This window comes from Lucilia sericata, unplaced genomic scaffold (assembly GCF_015586225.1).
Source record: "Lucilia sericata isolate MDLA Ls3-8-SP2 unplaced genomic scaffold, ASM1558622v1 Contig000019F_arrow, whole genome shotgun sequence".
NCBI classification, from domain to species: domain Eukaryota; kingdom Metazoa; phylum Arthropoda; class Insecta; order Diptera; family Calliphoridae; genus Lucilia; species Lucilia sericata.
The window spans coordinates 1,364,320-1,391,301 of NW_023994058.1; the positions used below are offsets into that span (position 1 = coordinate 1,364,320).

General features: G+C 26.9%; 1 protein-coding gene across 2 annotated transcripts in view; it reads right to left on the reverse strand.

Annotated features, from left to right (window-relative positions):
* Window positions 1-26,982, reverse strand: part of LOC119607556 (serine-rich adhesin for platelets) — a 120,688-nt gene that overhangs the window by 78,715 nt on the left and 14,991 nt on the right. For both annotated transcript variants that reach the window (XM_037961526.1, XM_037961518.1), the window contains exon 3: window positions 3,240-3,355. In XM_037961526.1, the coding sequence (XP_037817454.1) occupies window positions 3,240-3,355 (116 nt within the window). The remainder of the gene's footprint in view (window positions 1-3,239; window positions 3,356-26,982) is intronic.

The window sequence follows — 26,982 nt, forward strand, 5'->3', positions numbered from 1 at the left end:
AAACAAGTAATAATAATATTATCCTATATTTGTATTTATGTATACATTGAAGTGTCCCGAGGAACGTTTTTTTAATTAGTCAAACCTTTTTAGACTACTTTAAGCCCACAAAATGACTTTAATGCGTTCGTGTATTACCAGATATACATATGTATATCTGATAATTCGATTTTTTTCGAATTCACAAACCTCACATTTTTAAATTTATTTTATTTAATATCATAGTATATCAAACCAATAAACTAATTTAACATTTCTTGAATACTGTTGATTCACTTCTGACAATACACGTTTAAACTAATTATTTTTGGCGCGATAAAAATCTCTAGTGTGTTTTAATAATAATTTTATTTTAAACAAAAGAATTTGTTAGGGAAATTCAGATAACTGCAGTGTAAAACAACAACGATAAAAAACACCATTAACAATATAAAATTGTAATCCATGTTCAACATGTCCATAGCCAAATTTTAGTGGAATTTGAAAAACACTGGGGCACTTTTTTATTTTTTCTTAAATTTCTGCTGGATTTAAATTGTGTTTGATTTTTACAAACCACAATTAAAATTATGGAAAATTACATGAACAAATTTACACAATTAAGTTGTTTTATACTAGATACACTTTTAATATTTATACTTATTACTATTTTTTTTTCTTTTTTAATTTTGATGGCAATTTATTTATGGTGACGTACATAACACAAACACATTTTTTTATTTAGCATTTACACTTTTTCCAATTTTCATTGTTATTTTAGATTTTATTATCATCACAGGCCATCATCGTCAACATCATTATTAATTTATAACAATTTTCCAATTTAATTTAAAATTTAAAAATCATTTTAATGAAGACATTTTTTTGATATTCGAAAACTTTAATTTAATTCTTTTGTTGTCATTTTTATCTACATTTTATATATTATTATTTAAATTTGAAAATAGCAACAATAATCGAAAAACACGCTAAATATTATCTTCTGTCGGTATAATTTTAAAATCCACTAACTACACACTTTCATAAGTTTCTATCACAACCGTTTACAAACTCATACTAAATTTGATTGAATTGTTGAAAAATATACTTGTGCAGCTCGCTAGTTTTGCTTACAACATTTTCAATTCAACTTTTTTTGTTTAATTTTTTATTTTACACACAACAACATCTGACTGTCAGCGACAACGGCCAAAAGAAACAAAAGTTCCAAGTCACACAGAAGGTGAGCAAGTTAAGAGTATCTTATGAATACACATTTTAAAATAAAATCACAACATTATTGAAGTCGAACTCAAGCAGAACTCTTTATATTTGATTTTTTATGAAATACACTTGCCCAATGAAAAAGCCGGTTTTTGTTGTTGAGCAGAATATAAAGATTATTCTATTATTTATACAATATACAAGCTAACTTATTTTTATAAAAAAAATATTTAATTCATATAAAGAGCACAAAGAGATCGAATGACGGAAATGATCTTTAAAAATAAAAGAGAAATACTTTACAAGCGCAACATTATTTAACAACATTGGGGGCATATATGATTATAAACATTTGTTATATTATCGTCAGCCTTAAAGTATGCTAGATTTAAACAAATATTTAATGGGGAAATGTGGAAAGCCCTCAATGACCGTTTTTAATATATGCCAATTTTTGACATAAACTTTTGTAATGTTAAAATAAGCATTTAATACATATTTGGAAAATATATATATATTAACACGACCCAAAATAGAATTTACTGATGTTTCATGATTTAATTCTACGAATTTTTGGTCCTACCGTCAAAGGGCAATATTACCCTTTTTGGAGATTTCTATGATTTTTTCCATATTTCAATGAAAATAATATATTATACGCAATTTTAGTAAAGAGTTCGAAAGGTGCTAATTACAAAAGAATTATTTTTTTTTTTTAATTTTTCAGAAAAATTTTTTGTTTTTAAAATTTTTACATAGATTTTTTTAATGTAAATAATTGAAAAAATATTACATATTTGGATTACTGATGAAATATTACATTTTAAGTGAAATACAAATTCACCTAAAAAATGTAATTGCTGTCGCGCTTTCATTGTAAATAACACTCAAAGTGTTGTTTTTTACATTATCAAACCATGATTTGAAATGAACGTTGGTTTCGATAATATGATATAAATTTTGATCTAGTTTATATTTCGAATAATAATGAAATAATATACGGCTTAAGACATATTAAGTTTAGTTAATTACATTAAATAAATCTATGTAAAAATGTAAATGGCAGATTAAAGGCCCCGTTATTGTGATGTGATTTTCTTTCAATTAAAATTTTTTACAAAATAACTTTCTTTCAAGCAAGTCAATGGGGTTATTAACGACAAATGTCAAAATTTTATTTTATTTTTTCGATCTTCAGTTATTTTCAAAATTTTTAAAAAAGAATTCAGGCATGGAAAATCCAAATTTTTAAATCGCCAACTAAAGAAGTACTTTTCCAAAAACATTTTTGTAAAAAATAAAGAAATTTAATTCATTGCCCTAGCGCCTCTAGTTTTGCCAGAAAATGGACTTTTATGTTTTTTCTCAAAAATTCGGATTTTGGTAGAAAATTAAATTATCACAGACTTTCTTTCTTCTTGCCCTAGGGTCTCTAGTTTAGGCAGAAAATTAATGTTAAATTAATTTGAATTACATTATGTATTTGCATTCGCATCGCTTCTATATAGTGAAACCAAAATGAATAGATCCCAGATCTATATACCTTCTCCTTTGAACGACTAATATTAGAGAAATCATCAAAACAAAATGTAGTCATCGTGTTATTTTTTGTCCTCAATATATGGACCAGATTTATTTCAAAATCATAAATTTAAAATTTTCAGAAAATGTAAACTACGCATAGGCGATAGGAATGGGCAGTGGTTTCATTAGGACATTATATAGATTGAAAGATGTTATTGCGTTTCATAGGGTCCAATGATATTTGCCAAATACTCTGTGATATTTGTAAAAGCTTACAATAAAACAATAAAAATGAGACTGGGGTACTACGGTATTTTGGAATACCGAAAAGTACAGAATTTTCCATGTCTTATTCACACTATAAAAAATACCCACCCTCTGTTGGAACTACAAACAATGCTTCTCAAACTGCAGTAGTATTATTTCTTATGTTTATAAAGTGTTGCCTAATTTAGGGAATTCATATAAATATGCATAAAATTTTCTTTTAATACTAAATAATTAATACTTACTCAAGGGAGTTTTAGCCAATAATTTTGGTGATCCAGCACCTCCACCACCACTGACACTTGTCAAACTCAAATCACTTTGTGAACTTTTTTGGCTGTCTTTGCTGTAGGAACGGCCACTGTAAATAAATGTTAAAGATACGAAATTAGACATACATATATGTATGTAAGTAAATAATATTGTTATAGTCTTTTGGGTATAAGTGTAAAATAAATAATTATAGCTTTTTTGTCGTCACATTTTGTTAATTCTTCTTTGTATTGATATTTACATTAACAACAATAGCGAAAAAATTAAACAAAACAAAATACACAATACAATTGAATCGAAACCACAAAGTAAAATAAAAATATTCAATTTAGGTAAGAACAAAATAAAAAAAGGTGACGAATTAAACGCGCCCTATGAAATAAAAAAATTAAAATTTTAATAAATTGATTAATTAATGAAACTTGTTATTTTTAAAACAAATTTGAGTATTTTTATCATTTGAATCGTTTTTTATTGTTTGATATTATTTTCTGTTGCAAATGTAACAATAACCTAAACATGCGTAATTTTAAATATAGAGTATTTAGGATAGACTTAAATAACTAACGCGCTATGGTAAAATAAGTTAGACTTAGAACGTGATATCTTCTTAATTATATCAATGCGCAATATTTTAATTTACCAAAATAATCATTATTTGAATATAAAGGCCATTAATTAACCATAAACGTTATGACAAGCTAATTAAATTAATTAATAAAAAAGTATATATCTAAATATATATGCATGTAGCTATATTACAAATATATATGCATAAATTTACATATTAATTAAAAATATTAATATGGAATCTTATTTTTTAGACATCCAAGTAAAAGAACTGAGTAACCCGTATTTAAATCAATCCGGACTGGTGGCAAAAGTACGAAACCAAGTATAAAACATTTTATTCAAATACTGATCCATCAATTTTAGCTCTCCTTTAATCTTCTTGTGATTAAAGTGATCTACCAAGACAGTTTTTTAGTATTTTCGGTTTGATTTATGTAAGTTTGAAGGCATTCTTCATATGAGATGAAAATAAGAAGATCGTTCAATATTAAATTAATCCGAAAATGTGCTTATTTTAAGAATTTTTTGCTTGATTTATTATCGAATTCGCACTTACTTTAATAATTGATAAGTTGACGAGGTCAAATTAATTTTAAAAAGTTGTTATTTCATGAATTGTGTTATTGGTTTCAAATAGATTTTGAAATAGATTTCAGAACTTTTCTAAAATAGTTCAATATGTACAGTTGGAAAACTTTTCAACATACCAACCAACTATTTTTAAATGTTATATGGGTAGAGATTACAACGCTCTTTACAATTTTTTACATGTACATATAATATTTTTTTACACATAAAAGTCGACAACGAAAAAGAGCTACTCCACCAACCATGTAGTTTTTCCAAAAAATTTTTTAAAATTCATACGTTTTCTTTCAATTACTTAAATTCGCATGAAATAATAAATGTTTAAGAAACTAAAGCAGTTTCACCAACATATAAACTTTACCTTTAAAGTCAGTCATCTTTAACCACTTTAATGCAAAGCAATTTAACAATTAACACATACATACAGGTACATATGTGTATGTATACTTGCATGTGCTTAAAAAAATATTAACCATAATTTTAAGCCAAAATTACAAGAGCAAAAAATAAAAACGCCGGTGTATGCTCTACTACCCACCAAAAGTAGGTTTGCAACTCGGTGGCAAATGGATGGAAAATTAGAATCTTTTACAGCATAAAGAAGACAACAGACCCACAGACAAATAAACCGACGAAGAACTTTAAAAAAAATGCTGGTGAAACGAAATGTTTACTTTAAAAAGTGGCATGCACCCTATTTTAAAAGAGATTTGTACAGGCTATATAAGTAATTAACAGAAATAAAATTCTGTTGCAGAGAAGACAATTATATATTTTTATATGCTGCTTGATAGTGAACGAAAAGGAAACGGATACTCTTTATAAAAATATACCAAAATGTTACATAGAAAACTTTCCCAGTAAGAAATTTGATTTAGACATTTTACGTAAACCTCACTTTTATTCCAGGTCATATCAAAATTTCATTAATTTGATATAAGTTCAGTTTTTTTTAACAATTCGTATTTATTGCCAAATTAAAACTATATAAAACTGAAAGTCATAACTTCTTTTAAATGTTGCTGCTACTTCAACTAGCGCTGTTGCAAATATGTACAACTTTATGTACGTGCACTTAAATAAATGAATAATTACGTTACAAGTTGCACATCAAGCTGCCATGGAAAAATCACCCAAAGGTGTTCAATGTGCCAATTCACACATTCGCAAACATAATAATTTGTTTAACAAGAGACCGCATAATAAAAGTATTTTTTTCTGTTTGACTGCCCGTATATGCGTATATTTATTTGTTGGAAAAATATAAAATACGACGTAATATTACTATGTACATTTGTATGTATGTTTGGACATTTGCAAATGCACATTGCCTGTCCAACAAATAATGTGCGTTTTAGCATTTGCATTGCCAAGGTTAAATTCCAGATTGATTATAGAAAGTATTGCTTTTAGCTAATAAAATTATTAAAGTTAGTTTTTTACATTTTGAAATTTAAAGAGTGCTCCCAATCCCGAGTAATCCCTATTGGCATTCTTATTTGTTATTCTTCTATAAAAGTTTATAAATTCAAACATTATCAGTTAGGCCTGGTTTATATCATTTGTTGTATTTCAGTTGTGTCAAAAAAAATATTTAAATATGTAATTATATTTAAAGCACCAAGAAAATAAAAACAACGTTTTGAACTTTTACATTATTTACTCACTCGTATTAGATAAAATTTGAGTTGGCAAAATATAAGTACATGTGTATAGTTATTATAGCAAACTTATTTTTCGCCATTATTGTGTTCAGTTTCAGTTTCACAAAACATTGCATGTTCTACAAAATCACAATCAGAGAACTTACGACTAGCTACACTTCGACAATTTCAAGATACGAAATAAATGATAAATAAAAAAAAAATTCGTGGAAATAACGTGCTAGCAGTACATTAGCATTATTAAATGTAAAAAATATATATTGTATATTAGAAATGAAACATGCTAATAAAGTGAATGAATATTAGAAATGAAACATGCTAATAAAGTGAATGAGAAAGTTAAGAAAAATTCTAGAGAATTTGTTTTATATTCCCCAGTCAGTATTTATACTTTTACTCGTAGAAAGTACTAAATAAAACCGTATAACGACTATAATATTGTTATTTTAAATGCCTCCTCTAAGAAATCTCAATAAAGTTGTATCAAACAATCACCTGTTTGTGCGAAAACTTTTACTATAAATATGAAACAAATAATATTTTATGTTATACACTCAGAGAAAAAATGCTGGAAAACAAATGTTTACATTAATTATATAACTTTAAGTCTTTAGTTATTACTTAATGCAATAAAATTTTATTGGCAATGTCGGTTTTTGTTTTTTAAATAAAATAAGTCTCAATGACTGGAATTCCTATCAATCAGATACTGCTCCCCATTAGAAATAAATCTTTTGCATCTTTTATATTATTCCGATTTGTGTGTTCAACAACATGTTCGTGCTATTAAGTTATCGATTAGTTTAACATTGTTTGCACACCTTAGAGTATGAGTGATGTGTGTAATGTGATGTTCTGCAGTGCGAGAACGAGTATGCGATTAGTGTTAATTTCTATTTAATATGTCAAACCAACAAAACAAAAACAAATAGAATATAAATATTTAAATTAAAGTCATTAAATCATTATCCATTTAATTTAGAATACTTTGGAATTGAGACGAAATGTAATCGATACACACTCACACACATCTGACTAATGGTCGGACTTTCTGATTGACAATTGATTTTGATTTAAATTTAAATTGTGTGAGAATTTTAATTTATTTCAAACTACATTACTGTAGGTATGATGTAATCATCAAGTGGCAAATAGTAACCAGAAATGATCATTACAACACTCGTGAAATTAAATCAATAACAATTCGCTAATTACACACTTTGTTTACAAAATTCTCTAATAAACATGAATATTTATATATTTATTAATAGTTTATTTTTTATTATTATTGTTTTATTTTGTAACGAAATGTAAAAATCTTCACCTACTTACGATTAAAGTAAATTTAATAAAGTTTTCTTTTTACCTCTGCTGCACTCAATCGTTCCTTTTATTTATATTTTCACACATTAATTAGAGTGCAACATTTGGATTTCTGAAGTGGCATCATCACCAACGTCTTCATAATCACTATTATTATGGCTATAAATATTATCAAATATAAATATGAAAAAAAAAAAAAAAATATAAAAAAATCAAAATTTTTACTTGGCGCTAAAAAATGGTTCGTATTTATGAATTGAATTTTCACCCATAAATATAATAAGTTGTGTAGAAATATTATGAAATTAATTTACCATTTTTGTATTTGCTCTGTTCGCCGGTGTGAAGGTGGAATGTAGTACAAACGGAAAATTAAGACAAAAAAATGCCCCGAATCTTACAAAAAGAATAAAAATATGAAATTTCAATTAAAAAGACACAAACTTTAAATGTACGGCTGTAAAAGAAATTGTTGCGTCGCTATTTGCCATAAGGATATAATACACATAAGAGAAGATAATGATAGAAAATTGTAATCTTTAATAAGTTTTTAATGAAACATATTGCCTCTAAAATCGAAAAAGGAATCCAAAAATAAATACGAGAATTACGAGAACAAGGAATGGTCTTCTGAAAGAATAAAGTTTATAGTAGGGTACAATTTAAATACACCAGTTTGGTTTAAACAAATTTCAGTCAAACCCCTTAACAACAAACTCCGGGGACCAGTCAAATTTATTCGTTATAAGCGTAGTTCGTAATAAGACGGTTGAAGTTTTTGAAGATGAAAAAAAAATAAAGTGGCATTTTCGAAAATTAAAATAAAATGAGTTATACATTTATTACACATTCTTAATAAAAAAAAACCACCACTGATTTGATTTGTTCATATTTCTGAACAAATAATTTTTTTTTTTTTAAAGCGGAATAGATTATTATGATTTTAACATATAATTTTTAAACTTCGTTATAAAATAAGCAAAATTGTATGAAATTGTACTTGAGGGACTGAAAAAGTAGTTCGTTTTGTCGGAGGATTCGTTATAAGCGAGTTCGTTATAACTTATAAGAGATGTTTTTTGTATGAAAATAGTTATCAAAATGTAGAAACTTAAGAAATAGTTCGAAATAGCTGAGAATTCGTTATAACCGTGTTTGTTATAAGTTTGACTGTATTACAGTCAATACATACTGCTCTTTTAAATTGATACCTCTTCTGTCTAGTTAAAAATAATCTCACTGTCTGGATCTGTATAATAATTCCATTAAATTTGGAAAATAAGCATAAATATTTGAACCCCAATTTTTTTTAGTTATTCCGTTTTTAAAAATATCTGTGATCACATGGGATTATAGACTAACTCAAAAATTTTATTTTCAAGAAAGATCTTAAAAACATAAAGAAATTTCGTTAGAGAAATGAGAATTCCTGTAAATGTAGAATTTTGTTAGTACGTCGACTTAATCGGTTATCGCTTATGAACACAGATATTATGCAATATACCACCAAACAACAACATAAATTTATGTACAACGTTATTATAATGTTTCCAGCTGAGTTTTCGGGCTATACTTACATAGAAACATCCATTGATGTGACCCAAAACTTCTACTGAACTCTACTCCCTAAAATTGGGTATTAAACTCAAAAGACAGCCATACTTAGATGAACGTTATTTCGTGCCATGGAAGCCAAATCATTCACAGCTTCACTTTACTGCCAAGCAAAAATAAATACTTGAATAAAGATGCCATTATAAATTTTAATTGCAATTTCTTGTCTCAATATTTTATTTGCCTACACATTCAATATGTGGACAGATATTTTGGTGTGTTTGCAGAAAGAAGCAGCCAGTTTTCTACAAAATTTAACCCGATTTTCTCTAGAAGGAACAATAAGAAAAATATGCATAATAAAATTTAATAATTCATTAAAAGAACAACAATGAAGTAGAAAGTTCATTGAGATTCTGCTTGCAACTTCTAAAACACAAGCAACAAGACCCTCAAAGATCCAAAACAGAAGAGAAGAAGTCATTCAAGTCATTTGCATTTAATTTAAAATTTAAGTTGAGATTTTAAAGTATTTTTTTTTTTTTTGCAAAGGGAAATAAACTGCAATTAATTTATAATTTATTGTTGGCTTTTTTCATTTCCTCTTAATGTTGAGATTTTTTTCCACTCTTTAGATTTATTTTGTTGTTGTGTTACATAATTTTTGTTGTTGCTTGGAAGTTTTAGCTAAGTGGCAGTTAATTTATGTTTACTAACCTCATTACAGAATATTATCGGTTTTGTTGTTGATAAACGATACATTTAAAGAAACTTAACATGGTGGAAAAGAAAACTAAACACAAAAATAAAAAACAAACACAATCATATATAAATAGATACATACAAACATATTTACATGTATATGTATTAGAGTGTCCCGAATAACAGCATTTTTAAGAATTTCATGTAGAAATACATTTCAATCGATGCGTAATAATGTACTGAACACGGGAAAAATATGAATTATTTTTTTCGTCCCTACAAGCGATAATTCCTGACCCCAATATAATTTGTGAAAAATAAAATATATTAATTTTTTTTGGAAATAGGTCTCAAAAATTCCGTAATTTTGATCTGATTACGGAAAAAATAATTGTAAAATTTCTGTAGAGTTGTTTTGGTCCACATTTTTTTTTGGTAGGTTGGAGGGGCGTATTATTTTCACTATATATAAAAATAGATATCAAAATTATTGTATTTTTAGCTTATACAGAAAAATATTTAAAGAATAGTTTGGCATTCGGTGTTGTCCATTTCAGATTTTTTATATTATTTTGAAACTTATTTGACCCTTATAATACACTAAAAGTCGTATTGCGGTCCAGAAATACACTAACAATAATTTTAATTATTTTTCCCACAATAAGCTCAAAATTATGGATTTTTTGAGACCCATTTCGAAAAGATTGCAAAAACAAATTTTAAACATATTGCACTGAGGTTAAGATTTTAGGTCGCAGGTGGGGAACTGAGGGCTTTTTCAAAAAAATTGTTTTTTATTTTTCTCGTATTTAGTGTATTTAAACGTTTGAGAGGAATTCCTCCAAAAACGTGGTCCACGGGACACTATATTGCACATACATATTTATTCAAAGGTCTTAATAAATAATATTGGAATCCTAATTGTATCACATAGACCAACAGACACAACAATATTTTCCGCTATTACTATAAATAGACTTTTATTGTTGCCGGTTTTTTTGTTTTCTGCTGGCCATAATTTACAATATCAATTGTTATTAAGCGATGCCGTTGCCATTGATATTTTTCATTTATTTGTTAAACCAACAAACAGTCGTAACACCACCACTACCTGTTTTTTCAACATAAAGAAAGACCTGCTGACATCTGACTGACATATATATAAAGAAACCAAAACAAACATACAAAATATGAATTCTCACCCTTGGGTAATTAGGTTTAGATGCAAGGAATGTTAACTATTTATAACTAAAACAACAAGTGAATACATATTTGTTTTTCTTTTGATTTAATTTCAATTTTTAAAAACTAAAACTTTTTTCAGAATTTTTTTTTTTTTTTGAAATCATAGTATGTAGTCGCTGTTCGAATTAGTGATTTCTAAAGAACGTCGTTCTTAGTAAACGTGATTTGTAAATCACTGTTCTTTAAAACAGTGACTGTGATCAGGGTTTTCACTTATAAAGCAAAACAATATTATTATTTTTTTTCGATTTTCGTATTTTATTGGGTCTTATATTAAGTATATACATAAATATTACTGAACAAAATAATATTGTTGTCATCAGAGCGAGAGGAGTTTACTATATGAAAAAATGTCGAATTGCATGCATACTATCTTGTACTACGTATTTGGTTCAACAAAAATTAAATGAATTTTAGAAGGTAAAAATTAAAAAAAGTAACTGTTATTTGATCATTTCAGTCACAGCAGCTACCAGTGAATTAACAATCACAGTGATTAAATCACAGTCGTGAAAATATCGCTCATCTCTAGTTCGAATACTTTAAATCTATCACCATACTCCTAAAGTTATTAATCGTTTATTTTTGGTTTATTAAGACTTTTTCATACAAAATTAGCGTTTAAGCTTCAACTCAAAACCTCGAATAAATCATTTAATTACTTAAAACTTTGAAATTTACAAAAAATAATTGTTTGAAAACGCTAAATCTACTACTTAAATCGCTAAATGGGCAACATTTTCAGACATCTTTTCATGCATCTCACGAATACAACAATCAACAATACATTTGTTAGGTTTGTTTGTTTATATTACATATAAAAATGCTTGTTTTTTCTTATTTTTGCAATGTTAATTAGGTAATACAACAAAAAATTACATAAAAATTATCTTAATATTACCTCCAAAAATGAGGTCACAATTTCTACGATATTTTTTAATCTAGGTTATTTTATTTTATTTTATTAAACATGCGATTTGAAAATGTTATGCGTTGTTCTCTATTTTCTATTTTTTAATCTAAAAGACAAAATTTGGCAAAAACTTGTTAGTTCGAATTTTTTCGCAAATTTCTTTCGTGTAAACTATATTCTTATTTTGAAAGCATTTGTCAAGGGATCAACAGGTCGACATGTATAAGAAAGAAATATCAAATATAGACAATAATGAAATTTATACTGAATATAGAATGACTTTTAAAGCTGTTTATAAAATTATTAAATTTAAGTGTTTTTAGAAAAAAGCATTTGTAGCATAAAATTTCTTTCTGTAAATAACAAAATTTTCTTGGAAAATTTTATTACTTAAATTTTATCCCGCGTATTTATAAAGATATTAATCGTTTATTTTAGGTTTATTACACTCATTTTCCAAAATTCATACAATAAACCATAAACAACTTTATTATGCGTTTATGAATATGGGGGTAAGAATTAAAATTTGATTTATATTTTTTATGTTTTAAATATACCTGCATTACTTCCAGTAAAAGTTTTCAAAATTAAGCATCTACACTATATAATAAGTGTCATTATTCAAGGGCAGTGAGGACCTTATTTTTATTTTTTAAGTGTAAATAGTTTTTTTTATAATTGTAAATAAAGTTTTTTGCCATGATTTTTAATCAAAACACATTGATTTTTATTTTACAACAGTTTACAAGCAAAAATATCATCAACAATAAAAAAAATATATCAGACTAATTCATGCGAACGAAATCCACCTACAAAAAAGAAGAAAAATAGCAAAAACAATTCAATTCAACAAAAATTTCGTAAAAATACGCCCACCTTGCACTTTTCCCGTTGATGCTAAAACATCGTTGTTTTTTTTCTATTATTTGATTTTTTTCTATAAATGGGTGTTTCAATATGATGTGTTTTTACCACAAAATGGAATACTAAGAAAACACTCTTGACTTTACGAAATTACATAAATTCCAAAACACATGTATGTTTTATAAAGGGTATCATACCCAGCAAAAATAAAGCGAAGTACTTCCAAAAGAATAACATTTATCACTACTTCAAAAGTAGCAATTAGTGAATTTCTTCTGTAGAAGTGATGTTTAATGACTTCCGAAGAAGCGAAAATAATTAAATTTTTTTAATGCTGGAGATATTTTTTTTTTTTCTTACATTTTTGTGAGATAAAAAATTTTACTTTTGGACTTCTGTTTTAAATGTATCTATTACCCTCATTAATGTCAATATTATTTAAGTCAAATTAGTTGTATTCTATAATAATACGATTTCACTTCCGAATAAATTCAAAAAAAAGGGCATAAAAATTACTTCTTGAGAAGTACTTCAAAAGTCGTGAATTTGGAATCAAATAAAAAGGACATCCCTCCGATGACAATCCTGTGTTAAAATCATCACTTCTTCATCTCTTTTTCAGTACTTCCATGGAGTAAATTCTACATCTTTTTCGCTTCTTTGGAAGTTTTCTTATTGCTGGGATAACGATTTTACACAAATTTTTAATACACTATCTATCTATTATTATGTACATATAAAAAAATTTTTATACATATAGTCGTCATCATGTTTTTTCTTCAATTTTCCTCCGGGTAGAAGAAAAATTTGAAAAACAAGTGTTTTCGGTTTTTTATTTAATTTAACTATGTCGTTTTCAGTGTGTTTTGTTATTTTTTCGTGTTTTTGGATGCACTTCGTTTTTTAGCCGCCGTTAAATTTTAAATATAGATTTTGAACAAAATTTTAGCCTATTTTGCTGTTAATTTTCTGCATTTGCACATAAATATAATGAATTGGATTGGATGTTCAAAAATAGGACAAATTTGTCATCGGTTGGAGACCATAAGTACGTTACAGTAAATAGAAATGCTCATTTTCTAACCCTTTGTTATGTGACGATACTTTTAAGTACCACATAATAAAAAATTTGAAACAAAATCAAGTTTTAAGATAGCTACAGCTCTCTATAATGCAAATTCCATAATTTTTCATCGACTTTCACAGTTTATAGATTATCATTATTAGATTTTACTAAAACTTTGAATATACATATATTTTATCTTATCTGGAATAAAATAGCCTTAAGGTTTAATTAAAAATTGTTTAGTTTTAAATTAGAGTTTTAAAATTGTATGTACATACATACATATCTCAGAATAGGTTTACGTTATCTTAGGAAGATTAAAACTCATATTTAAGTAAATACGAATATATTTAATGTAATTACATTATCGTAACCCCGTTTGTATGAAGGAAAATGAGGTGTCAATGTTCCCAACTAAAATGAATGTTTAAATTCTCAAAATTTTTGTCCTGGCGTCAATATTTGGTGAGCTGGATCAAAGGTAAAAAGGTTCTTTTTTGAGTTTTTTATATTTCTGACGAATAAACCAAATGCAAACACAATTTTGTATACGATTACTAAATTATTACAAATGTTGTAATTTTTAGATTTTTCAAATTTTCTTGAAACGACTTTTTTGGATTATGCCAGTCTTACAGTAAATGAGCGATATGTTCAATTTTTTTAACATTTATCATTTAAGTGATATGTGACTAAGGCTGACTAAGGAAAAATAAAATAATTAAGTGGTGAACGTTTTGCAAAAAATAGTTTTCCCTTCAGAGCCGTGGCGCCACTAGTTAACGTAATAATATCGCCCTTAATTTTTTCAGAATGTATTTTTACAACACAAAGTACAAGCCTTGAGGGGAACGGACAATATTCACAAAAAATTACAGAATTGAATATTCGGAACAAGTATGTATACAATCACTAGGGCTGAAAGTTTAAAATATAGAAAATTGGTGGGATTTACGTCCTTTTTATTGAAGTTTTCGAAATCAGCACACCAAATGTCCTGTCCTGTCCTGTGCTATAGGGACACATATCACATTTATCTAAAAAAATAATTATCTAAAACAATTTCACAAATCCTTAGCTTTTCTTTTCTATGAACTTAGTTTAAACATATTCAATAAATATTTTATAAATACTTTATGTTTATGTTTGTAAGTATAACGAATATGAAAGTGCTTTGTTTGGATTTCATAATTAACGGCATCGATGCAAGTTTTATTTTCCGATTTAATGATAAATTAATTAAATACATCACCACAAACTTACTTGTTTATAAACATTTTAATGTCATTTAACATTTAAATCTTTTTACGGTCCACAGTTAAACAACCGCTTTTCTTTTAATTATAACATTTACAAATAAAAAGAAATTACGTAGAGAAACAATATACGAAATAATGATCATATTTTCACTTAACGGACCATGTTGAAAATTTATAAAACTACCGACTTAGAAAGTAATTTCAATTCATTTGAAACATGCTGTGGTGTCACTACGCGTTTTAACAACAAATTTCAACACGTGAATTTTTGTCGCGCCTCTAATCCAAAGTGACGGACAAAGAAATCACACCGACCGAATAATCGAACAAACAGACGGGCAAACACTTTGCCACAAATCCAAAGACAAACTGGCGTTTATTAAATATTTACTGTTTATTTGGCTCACATGCTGCTGATGATGACGATGCTTTTGCTGTTTGCTAATGTTGCTTCCTCAATACAGTCAGCGCAAGATGCTATAAATACTGAATCAAACATACATATGTACATGTAAAAAGTCACAGAGAATATCTGCATCTTGTGGAAAATATAAACACAGAATAATAAAACACATTAATTCAGTACACGAAAGAATGAAATCATTTTTTTTTTTTGTCTAGGAAAGGAAATCGTGATCATTGTAAATTTCACAATTAAGTACTTTCATACAATTAAGTACACTCCTACAATCAAAATCAAACGTCACTATCTTAGAAATTCTAAAAAATTATGTTCTAAAAATACCTTAAAATTCGTGAAAATTTTAAAAATCTTTTGAGTTTTTAACTTCGAAATTGTAAAATGTTATAAGTTGGCATCAAATAAAACATAAATGGCACTTTTAGTGAAACCTTGCGTTTTATATATTTTTTTACCAGCTTTAGAATTTTTCAAAAAAAAATTCCAATTTCCGAAAATCTTTATGAAACAAAGAAGCCTTATGCTTTCCATGTTTCGGCCTATTTGATTTAGTTAAAAATGTTGAAACTTAATATTTTTTAATGTAACTTACGCCCTTTTGGGTTTCAGAAAAAAAAAATTTAAGGGCGTAAGTTTCAAATCTCCCCAATTAAAACAAAAACCGCAAATTGTTCTTCAAATACTAATTTGTTGAAAATGTTGAAAATGTTTGGATTATTTATCATTTTAAAAGGTTTTTTGCTTCTTCTGAAAAATTTGTTCAATTTAACTTAGGGCTTTTTGGATTTCATATGACGATATGTACGTTCAAATTTACTTATTAACTAATAAAATATAAAAAATTTTACATAGAAATGCTTTTTGTCTAAATTTTTAAAATCATTTTGTCAAAATTCGCTATGAAAGAAAAATGTCAAATTTACAATCATCCAGCCTTTTTTTGGGTAGATGTACTTTGGAGAGAATAAAATCTATGTATGTGCAACAAATTAGTGTAACAAAATGTAAAATGAACCTCTTTTAACCTCTTTACTAAAAAAACATATTCCTTACAAAAACTTCACTCCTTTAAAACTCTGAAGTTAAATACACCCAAGAATAACATATAGATAAGTTTTTTAGGAAAAAAACAATGTTAAAAAAACTGAATCAATAAATTTTATACGAAACGAATACAACAATAAGATCATCATTAGCGCATCAGCAGAACTCAGACACAGAAAAATTGCGTAAAAACATCATACAGCAGCAAAAACCAGAAGTCGTAGCAGACAAACGGAAAAACTTCATGTGACTGACTACATTTTTTAGACAACTATAAAAAAAGAAAACAACAAATAAATTTGACAATTTAGTGATTTGTTGGCACCATCAAAATCTAAACAATTCCCAAAAGTAAAACTCTCATACAAATCCACACACTAGTACATGCATTTATTTTAAACGTTCTGGAAAATCATTTGAAGTCCACTCTCCATTTTAGAGCAGAAAAATACAGTATCTGAATGATGATACTATTTTCTTAAATACCAATCAATTTTTATTCTAAGGCCCTCTAGTTTATTGGAAAATGAAACATACATTTGTATGTACATATGTATGTATGTATGTAGATAGGAAAACTCTCCGTGCTTTTGGTATGATTAATTTTTTATGATTTTAATCTTTGACTTTTGGTATCCAATTAATGTCATTCAAAAATTACGAACTAGTAGCAAGCAGACACTCGAATTTTATACACGAATTCGATAAAATTTATGTTGTAGATACATATACGCCTCCCCAACAAAAGATTAATTTTTAAGTTAGCACCTTTTAACATTTTAAAAATTTGAAACCTACATTTTGTGGTTTGTCATAAATCAGCGGTTTTTCAGTTCTTCATATGATAAAATGAAGATATTTTCCATATTAGCAACTATTTGAGCTGAGATTGTTGTTACATATGTATTTAGAATACGTAAGACAACTTCGTGAATTTTAATAATTTAAACGGGATTTAAATATTATTGAAAGCTATCTTAAATATTTTAAATTCTAAAATTTCATTTTACTAGTATGGACGTATTAAGCCAAGAAATCATAAATCTATTCATAAACAGCATTGTAGTTAAATTCCAATGCAATCTCAATATATGTTTGTATGTATTGGCATATACAAACATACATAAGTAAATATTTAATTTACTGATTAACTACTATTGTAGATCAAGGTTGGAAATGACATTATTATTCTACAATGTACATTTTTCGATTTCCACAAGAAACTCTGGTTTGTTTTAATGTATATGCCGACTTTGATATATAAATATGTACATATAAGGATTTTTGGGATATTGAGTATATCCCTAAAGCTTTACATATACCCTTCTGACGAAATTATAATATGTACTACATACATCTTAATACTGTAATATAAAAATAAATAAATATAATGTTAGTGCATGTTAATAAAGTTTTTCCTCTAAATTTCTGTTTAATAACTGAAAGTTGTCACGAATTAGTACAAACTAATATTATTTTAAAATTACAATTCTCCATACCTGTATTATATGAAACTCAAATCAATCGCAATTTCTCTCTGCTTTTGCTCTCAGTACAAATATCAATTGTTATGATTTCGATTTTTATTATTATTCAAATCATGAAACTTTATAATAAATCGACATTCAGATTGAGAAGAAAAAATAAACTAAACTAAAAAACGAAATGTGTAACACACAATTTAACACCTTAATGAGGAATTTTAATTCATTAACAACAAATGAAAAAACTAAATTTCGTTTTTTAAGTAGACTTTAGTTCCCAAAGAATTTAAGTTTTTTAAAATTTACGAATAGTTTAACGAATAAATTTAAAATGTATAATAGTTTTTGGCAAGCCAGTGGAAATTTATTGTTTTTTGTTTTCTAATACGACTGCGGTAGTAGCAAATTTATTTTGAAATGTTTATTTAATGTTCTAATTAAGTTTTTGTTTGTTTTAAAGTTTCGTTGGCGAAATAGAAATATTTACTGCTTTTTATTTACTATACATGTACATTAGAGGTATCCCAAAAATATCGAATCGGATAACGATAACCCGTGCTGGAAATCGACTGAAATATGTAAAATTGGGTAAATAATAGAACTTTTTGGTTTCCTCAAATATTGTGACATTAAAATTAACTTTAGAGAAAATTATGTATTATCTTATCCAACGAGGTAAAACATTTATATCAAAAGACAAACAAAAAAGTTATTGACAATTTCCCAAGCCATATATTTTAAAAATCATACGGTTTTTGCATTGTTTGGTCTTCATGGTTTTGCATGCAAAAAAAAAACGAGTAAAATAAGAATTTTTAGTCGTTTTTTGCCACATACTTGGATTTTCTTTTAATAAATATTCTTAGCTATAACTTTATTATTTTATTCGTTGCCTGATATTAATATTTTATACCTTGTTGGAAAGATACTTTTCTTTAAAAGATAAGATTTAGTCGAAATTTTAAGAAACTATAATTTGAATGGCACAATTTTTGAAAAATTTAAAAAAGTCCCGTTATTTACCCAATTTTACACTTTTCAATCGATTTCCGGCACGGCTTATCGTTATGCGATTTGACTAAAATTTAACACCAGTAAGTTTTAGGCACAAATAAACAAAATAAGACCCATCTGAGCAAAATCGATATTTTTTGGTCACCTCTAATGTACATATAGTATTTGCTTTTGCTATTGATATCGAATTTAGGGTTTCTTTTAACCTTAAAGTTGTAATAAAGTGGTAAAACAATTCTATGGATGCTTTGGCTCCACAGAATATAATGTATTTATTATCAAATATGTACAATTATATAGTTTTTGTCGTCGATCTTGTCGATTAACTGCTCGAATAAATGAATATTGAAAATTTATAATACTATTTCTTTTTTATTTATTCCTTAATATTTCAAAATAATGACAAACATTTATTTGACAATTTGTTTAATTATATTCCGAAAGATTGTAAGAATTTGTCTGATTTAACTCTTTCAGATTCTTGAACAGCAATCTTGAAATAATGATATCGTCTTTACTAGGACATTAAATTATTCGGGTTTCTGTATTATTCGGTTTATTCGACAACGAATTATTTGAGATTTAGGTTAGTAATCAAATAATTCAAAATTATTCGGTTAATCAAATAAGATAAAACTTGGACACCTCTAATGTACATACATATATTTATACGTAAGAGTAGCAGTGAGGATTCTCATTAAAAAAAAATATTTTATTGATAAACTTGTTTCGCATTTGGTTTATAGGTTTGTTGTGCTGGAATGCCTTAATAAATCCGTATAATATTTTTTAGTAGAATAAAACTAAACCGATGAAACTAAAACATGTTTAGTGTTTTAAGCGGGACTTTGCGAGGAATATTTTTAAAAAAATTATTTGTTTAGCGCTTAATAATTAATAATTAAGGTTTAAAATTAAAATATTTAGATATAATCCATCGCCATCTTTCCCTAAAGACGCACATTTTTCACATATAACATAAATATAAGAAAATAAAATTTCCATACAATGAATATGGTAATAAGTGGATTCTCACGACTTTCTTTTGTTTTTTATTAATTAAATACATTTGTTTTTAATATTTTAAATCATTTAGTTAGATCATCACTAAGTAGATACTCATTGGAGTAAATAAATAATGAAAATAACACAAGTAAAATAAGAAGAATTAGTCATAAATTTAAAAAGCCGGAATACATACAACAAACCATCCATTTGGATTGTTTAAACTTTTTATTGAAATCATTATTTTAAAACGCATTTACTTGTTTTGCTTCCACCACTTTTCTACGAGCAGAACACACTTCAGTCGTATTTGTTTACGGTCTAATTCACAAATTTAGGTGCAAAAATAAAGTCTACCGCAAACTCGCAAATTTTGTTTATATATTTTTTGGAGAAAACTTTCATTAACATTTCGTTTTAGTTTTATTACTTTATGGCCTATTCTTTTTAAATTTAAAATCAAAAATTCATACATATAATCGGAGTACTTCTCTTTCTTACAAAGATTAATTGAGTTTTATATTATTTTTTATGGAATTTTAATTATTTCTTTTAGTTTTTGAACTTATACACTTGATAAAAAGCTCATGATTATCTGGGATAGTCAGTCTACCATAAATTCTGCTTATTGTCTTTTTAATTTGAACAAATCCTTGAACAGCAATTAATTTAACTATATTTTATAACACAGATTGCTGTTAATTTAGCCAATATGTATGTACATATGTAAATACTGTACATATATATGCATGTATATATGTAAATGTACTTATTACATTATTGGTAGCTATTCAAGTACATTTAAAATCAATTACTTTCTTAATCTTAAAAATTGTCAGAAAAATCTGTTGATCTAAGTGGCTTGTATTAGCAGTGTGTCATAATGTCCAAAGTTCTTTTGACAACAAACTGTGTCAAAAATCGTTCATGAACAATCATGAAAAGTTTATCACCCTCTTTAATGGACTAAAAATTGTTTTTAAAGTTGTTTGTTTTTTATTATTTACCATTTAATATTTCGAGACACTATATTCAAAAAGTGTCAATTAGCTGAATTAGCTTTTCTTGCATATGGTGTCTCGATTTTAAAAAGTTTTTTGTCTGAAAATTCGATTTTGCTAATAATAAATCTTTATATATATTTGTCCAATTCACAATCGGTGTCGTACGGTTTTACGTAGTATGTCGTAAATTTGTTATTATTGTTTTGTTTTTGTTTCAAAAAATGTATTTGAAAAAATGTTATAACATATTTACATACATCGATTGTGAATTGGAAAATTCTTGGGAGCTAATCAATTTCTCATTTCACGTGGCGTTAGCAAAATAAATATTGTAATTAATAGTTTGCTAGATTGGTCATAAGTGTTAAATATAATTATTATATAGATTTCTAAACATCTATTCACTTTCAACATTCTTATTTATTTACATTTGGTACAGTTAAAAACAATATGACAGATAAATTTGTCCGTCTGTCTGTCAGTGTGACTTTGTTTTGACACATTCGTGACAACAATGTCATCGTGACAACAATGTGTTTCAGTTGCTGCTGTTGCTGTCATTATTTGAAGAGTATGATGCAGAGGTAGTACAATCTACACATACATACATACTAGTGCTGTAATATTCTACTACTTTTGATTACTCAATACTACTCAATACTTTTCGTTTGGGTACTCAATACTACTCGATACTTTTAACGGTTTTATTTTAAATTAAAAACGAGGAATTTTTCCTTTTTTTAAGTAAAGTTAGACCAGACATCACACCTCTTTTGAGACATTTTATTTTTTTAGATAGCGTCGATAAATATTTGTAACTTTTTAACTATTATTGCAGTGTTTAAATTATTTTTACATTGATTTGATATTGCTAAGAGTTGCATTTCTAATAATGATATGGTCTATATTAGATTTTAGAGCTGTATTTTTTCACATCATAGCCGTTAAATTTAAATAAGTTAAATCCATATACAAGTCTGAAAGTATTGAGTAACTACTTTTTAGTATTGAGTACCCAAAAAATAGGGCAAATACTCGATACTCGATACCCACTACTCAATACTTTAACAGCACTAATACATACATATCGACACCTGTAATGCAAAAGGGCGTAACAACACTTTTTAAAATTTGACAGAAAACACAAAAAACTAAATAAAATTAAAACTATTGTTGTTATAAAAATTTATCTTTCTTCATTTTATTATATCCTAACATGTATTTCGATGTAGTGGACCATTTTCAATCAAAAAGTCGATTTTCAAATTTTTGATTGTTACGCCTTTTTACATTTCAGGTGACGATATGTAAAATATAATTGTGTATGGATTTCGTCAAATTTATCAACTAATGTATGAGTTTCCAAATAATAGTAATAACAAATAATGGCAAATAATAGGCTGAAGTGAAATATTTATTACTCTAATTTTGTGGTTAAAAACCGAAAACATAGATTTACCAATAATACATTATTGTATTTGCCGTTGTTGCAGGTAAGTATGTACATTAGGATGGCCCCATTTATGTGGAGAAGAAATAAGGGTCTGATGTTCCTACCGAAAATTAAACTTTAGTTCGCTCTAAAATACCGCTTGTCAATATGTTTATCCTGCGGTTGATATTTGGTGAGCTGGGCCAAGGCTAAAAAGATCCTTTTGGATATCTTATGAATGGTCTTTGACATATCATCAATTTTTGTGCTAACTAGTTCAAAATTATAAAATATTTAACATTTTAAAAATTTTCCATAGATTTTTTAATTTAAAAAAGTCGCGTTACTGACTGACACTCTAATTCATCAGAAACAAGAATTTTTTCCAGCAATTGTAATTTTGGTTATGTAGATCCACTAACTCCCATTATCTCAATCGTAAGGTTAAAGAGATAGTTTTCATTCAAAAATTATTTTAACCGGCAGTATATCTACCGGTTAAACGATAACCGGAGGTGATGTTAACGAGGGTAAGGGGTAAAAAAGGAAAAAAATTGGCAAAACAGGTTTTCTTAATTATCTTACACAAAAAATTAAATACATCTGTATATATGTACTATTAAAAGGAGGAGAAGACAGTCTTGTACTTTTTGGAAATTCGTATTTTTATGTGGTGAAAATGTGTAAAAAATTTGATTGTAGTACTTTTTTTTTGGCCCATTATGACTTTTTAACTAATAAACACCTGTTTCGTACTTTTAGGGAGTAAATTATTAAAAAACATTTCGTTTTATTGACGTATACTATATAATTAAATAGTATGGATTAACACTGTAATATTTTTTGAAACAAAAATCATTCTAATTTATAAGTGGTTTTCTTTATTTTTTTGTTTATATTTAGCTAAAAAGGGATGACCTTGAAAAAGTGTTTATTTATACATATGTACATATGTATGTCCGCGTGTCTATTTTTTTCCTTATCCCTTAACTTGCAATTGTACGAGGTACGAGGTTTGCTGAATAAGTTTAATCTGTGAGACCCAATTATTTTGTTGGTAGGTAAATTTCTATACCAAGACTTTTTTAATCGGAAATTATCTTAAGATAATAAGTTAATAACATAACTTCTATTCCATTAATAATAACATTAGTATGTTACAATATAAATATACATGCTGCAATATAAATATAAAGGAAACCTCCATAATCTCTATAAACGGAGGTTTTAACAAAAAAATATTAAATTCTCAGATTGCCTTCGCAGTTTCATTTTATCTGTTATGTTATATTTATTTTATCTGAGTTTACTAGACAATTTCTATAACAACACACACCCCTATATTTCCCTACCCTATGCCACGTAATCGTATATTGTTTAAAAACGTGTATGTAGTTGTTTTCTTTTAACCAACTTAAAAGTTTTGTTGTTTTATTTTTTTATTGTTTTTGGTTCTTTGTAATGATAACATGTGTTTTACGTTTAATCAGTTATTTGTTTTTGTAGCTTCAACTAAGTGTTTGATTTTCTTTTATTTAGTTTAATTTCAAATATTTTGTTTTTCTAAATTCATAATAATATAATAAACGTATTTTCAATTATGCAAGATTGTTAATCTATTTTTGAGTGTTTACTAAATTAAAACAACTTGCTTTGATGTCTGCTTTTAATTCATGGCTACATTACATGAATTTTGAAAATCCAATGTGTCGGTTATGTCTAAATTTTCTTTAAAAATATATCTATTCATAGTATTAAATTTTGTAAAATTTTAAACAAATTAACGTATGAAATGCCAAATGTCTGAGTATAATTGTTTATAAATTCTTATTATTATCATAACACTATTGCAATTTTTGTGCTGAAGTTTATAATTTTCTATATTTTTTAGGAATCTAATTCATTCGAATTACTAATTGAATCGTACTTTTATTCACCCCCATTTCGCATTTCAATTCGAATCGAAATTTTCTCCGTTTGGAAACTTTGGTATTCTGCATTTCGACACAAAGCTTCGTCACTGAAATAAAAACTTACAAAAACGTAGTTACGATCATAATGCAGAATACACGCAATCGTAAAGCATTGAAATGAAATGGAATTGCTTCTGTTTTTTACGATTCCGTATTTTCGATCGTAGCGTAACTGAATGCGGAAACGTAGTTGAAATGCCAACTTTTATATTGTATTGTAAATCTTTTAATTACGGAAGGCGGCCGTGTATAGGAACTTTGTAGATTTTTATGAATAGATACTAAATCAGATCCATACTACCAGAATTTACCGATTTATTTAGATTTATTAGCACATCATGATTGTTTTCAGAATAGGGCCTTTAATGAGGTCTGGATCAAAAATTGTAAATGGACATGGTATAAGGACGCATAAACGCATTTCTTCAGGAGTTATTAACGAAAACGTAATATACCTGTAAACATACAAGGTTAGGCACGTGGTGTTAAATTAGAGCACTTCAACTACAAAATGTTGAAGCTTCGCACATAAGGACCGATTTAGCTGAAGTTGAATTTTTCTTATACTATTTTACTATACTCTTTAATTGTTTAACTTTTGCACATTACTTAATTTTTAATTATATGTACCTATTAAACTCATAACTTTAATTAGTATTGCGATATGGATTTATCTTTAATTTTTTCTCTAGAATTCGAAAAGTTTATGGCCAGCGAAATCTGATCTCATTTATAGATGCTGGAAGCTTTAAAAAATTATTAAATTCGAAGAGTTTATTTCCAACACGGTGTTATTCACCTTGTATCTTAACAGTGTGATAACAAAATATATTTTCAGTAAGGCTTTATCGTCCGAAATAATTTCCTTATACATAATTTACCATCTTATTGTTTAATTTTTTATATGATTTTTAATACAATAGACAATATATTTCGCTATCTTTCGTTAGTACTTTCAGAGTTATAGGCAAGTATGTGGGTGTACTTTTAGGAAATTTTAACATACATATTGTATATATTATATTTTTGGTAAACTTCATTAAAATAGAGATATTAAGTCCGTCTGCTGTCCGCATTCACATGGATTCTTCCAATAATGTTTATTATTATAGAAATGCTCTCCTGTAAAATTTTTATTTAGTCGGTTACGTCAAAATACATTCATATTCAATAATTGTTATTTATTTTTAAATAACTCTCACATTTAAATTCTTTGTTTTTTTTTTATTTTAATCAATTTATGCAAAATATTTTAATATTTTATTTAATATTTAAAAGTAGTTATTGATTGTTGTTATATTATACAATTGCAAAATCTGGTTTCAAAGCCACAAGAAAGAATACAGATCTACATATATACATATGTATGTACATAAAAACATACCTTCGTTCCCAACAACAACATGATTGGGTGTTTTTCTCACACACGATATTTGTTGTGAACAACAGAAACAACATAGAAAAGTTGATGACAATAACAAGAACAAAAACCAAAGTTTAATTATGTGATGGTTCATTAGCCTTGAAATGTTAACGAGGTCCAACTTTATGAGACATTTTTTCATGTCTACATTATCATTACCATGTCATCATTTGATCACGGCGATTTTCCATACCGTTTCCTCTCATTGAAAAGTTAATTCTCATTAATCGATTGGAGAATTTTTAATGTTTTTTTTAACAATAAAGTCTAATAGTACAACAAAAACAATAGTATCAATTGAAATAAAACATTATATTATATACTAGTCGCAACAGGTTAAATCGAACTGTGATCTAAGCTGCTGTTTGAATCAATTGCTTGCACAATAGATGAAACAAATTGCCCGATTCCCCTCTTAAAACCCTTTTTACTCGCAATTTATAGAGAATTTCAGTTTGTTATTGAATAGTATACATTTATTTATAAAAAAGCTTATCATTTATTTGTTTAACAATATATGTATGTACATTAGGGTGTCCCGTGGACCACTTTTACCTATCAAACGATGCGTTTTAACGTACTAAATACGACGAAAATAAAAAACAATTTTTTAAAGGTCTTCAGTTCCCTACCAGCGATTGAAAATCTTGATCTCAGTACAATATGTTCAAACATTTTTTTTGCATTTCTACATGAAATTCTTAAAAAAGCTGTTCCTCGAGACACTCTAATGTACATACATGTGTACGTGAAAAACTTTAAAATATTTGATACAATTCGCGGTGAAATACTAACATTGATGATTAAAATTTTAGAAGAGTCTGTGAACCTTAGGAAGTTAAGGTAAGTTCAAGTCAAATTAATTGTATTCTATAATAATACAATTTCACTTCCAAATAATTTATAAAAAAGAATGTCAAAACTTTTTCTTGAAAGACTTAAGAAGTAGTGATTTTTGAATCAAATAAAAAGGACATCCCTCCTATGACAAAATCATCACTTCTGCAGGTTTTTTTCAGTACTTCCATGGAGTAAATTCTACTTCTTTTTCACTTCTTTGGATGTTCTTTTATGCTGTTATATTAAGCAATTTTAAAATCAAAACGGAAACAGATAAAAGGTACAAAAAGCGAAAAATAAAATTAATGAAATTCGGGTTTTCAA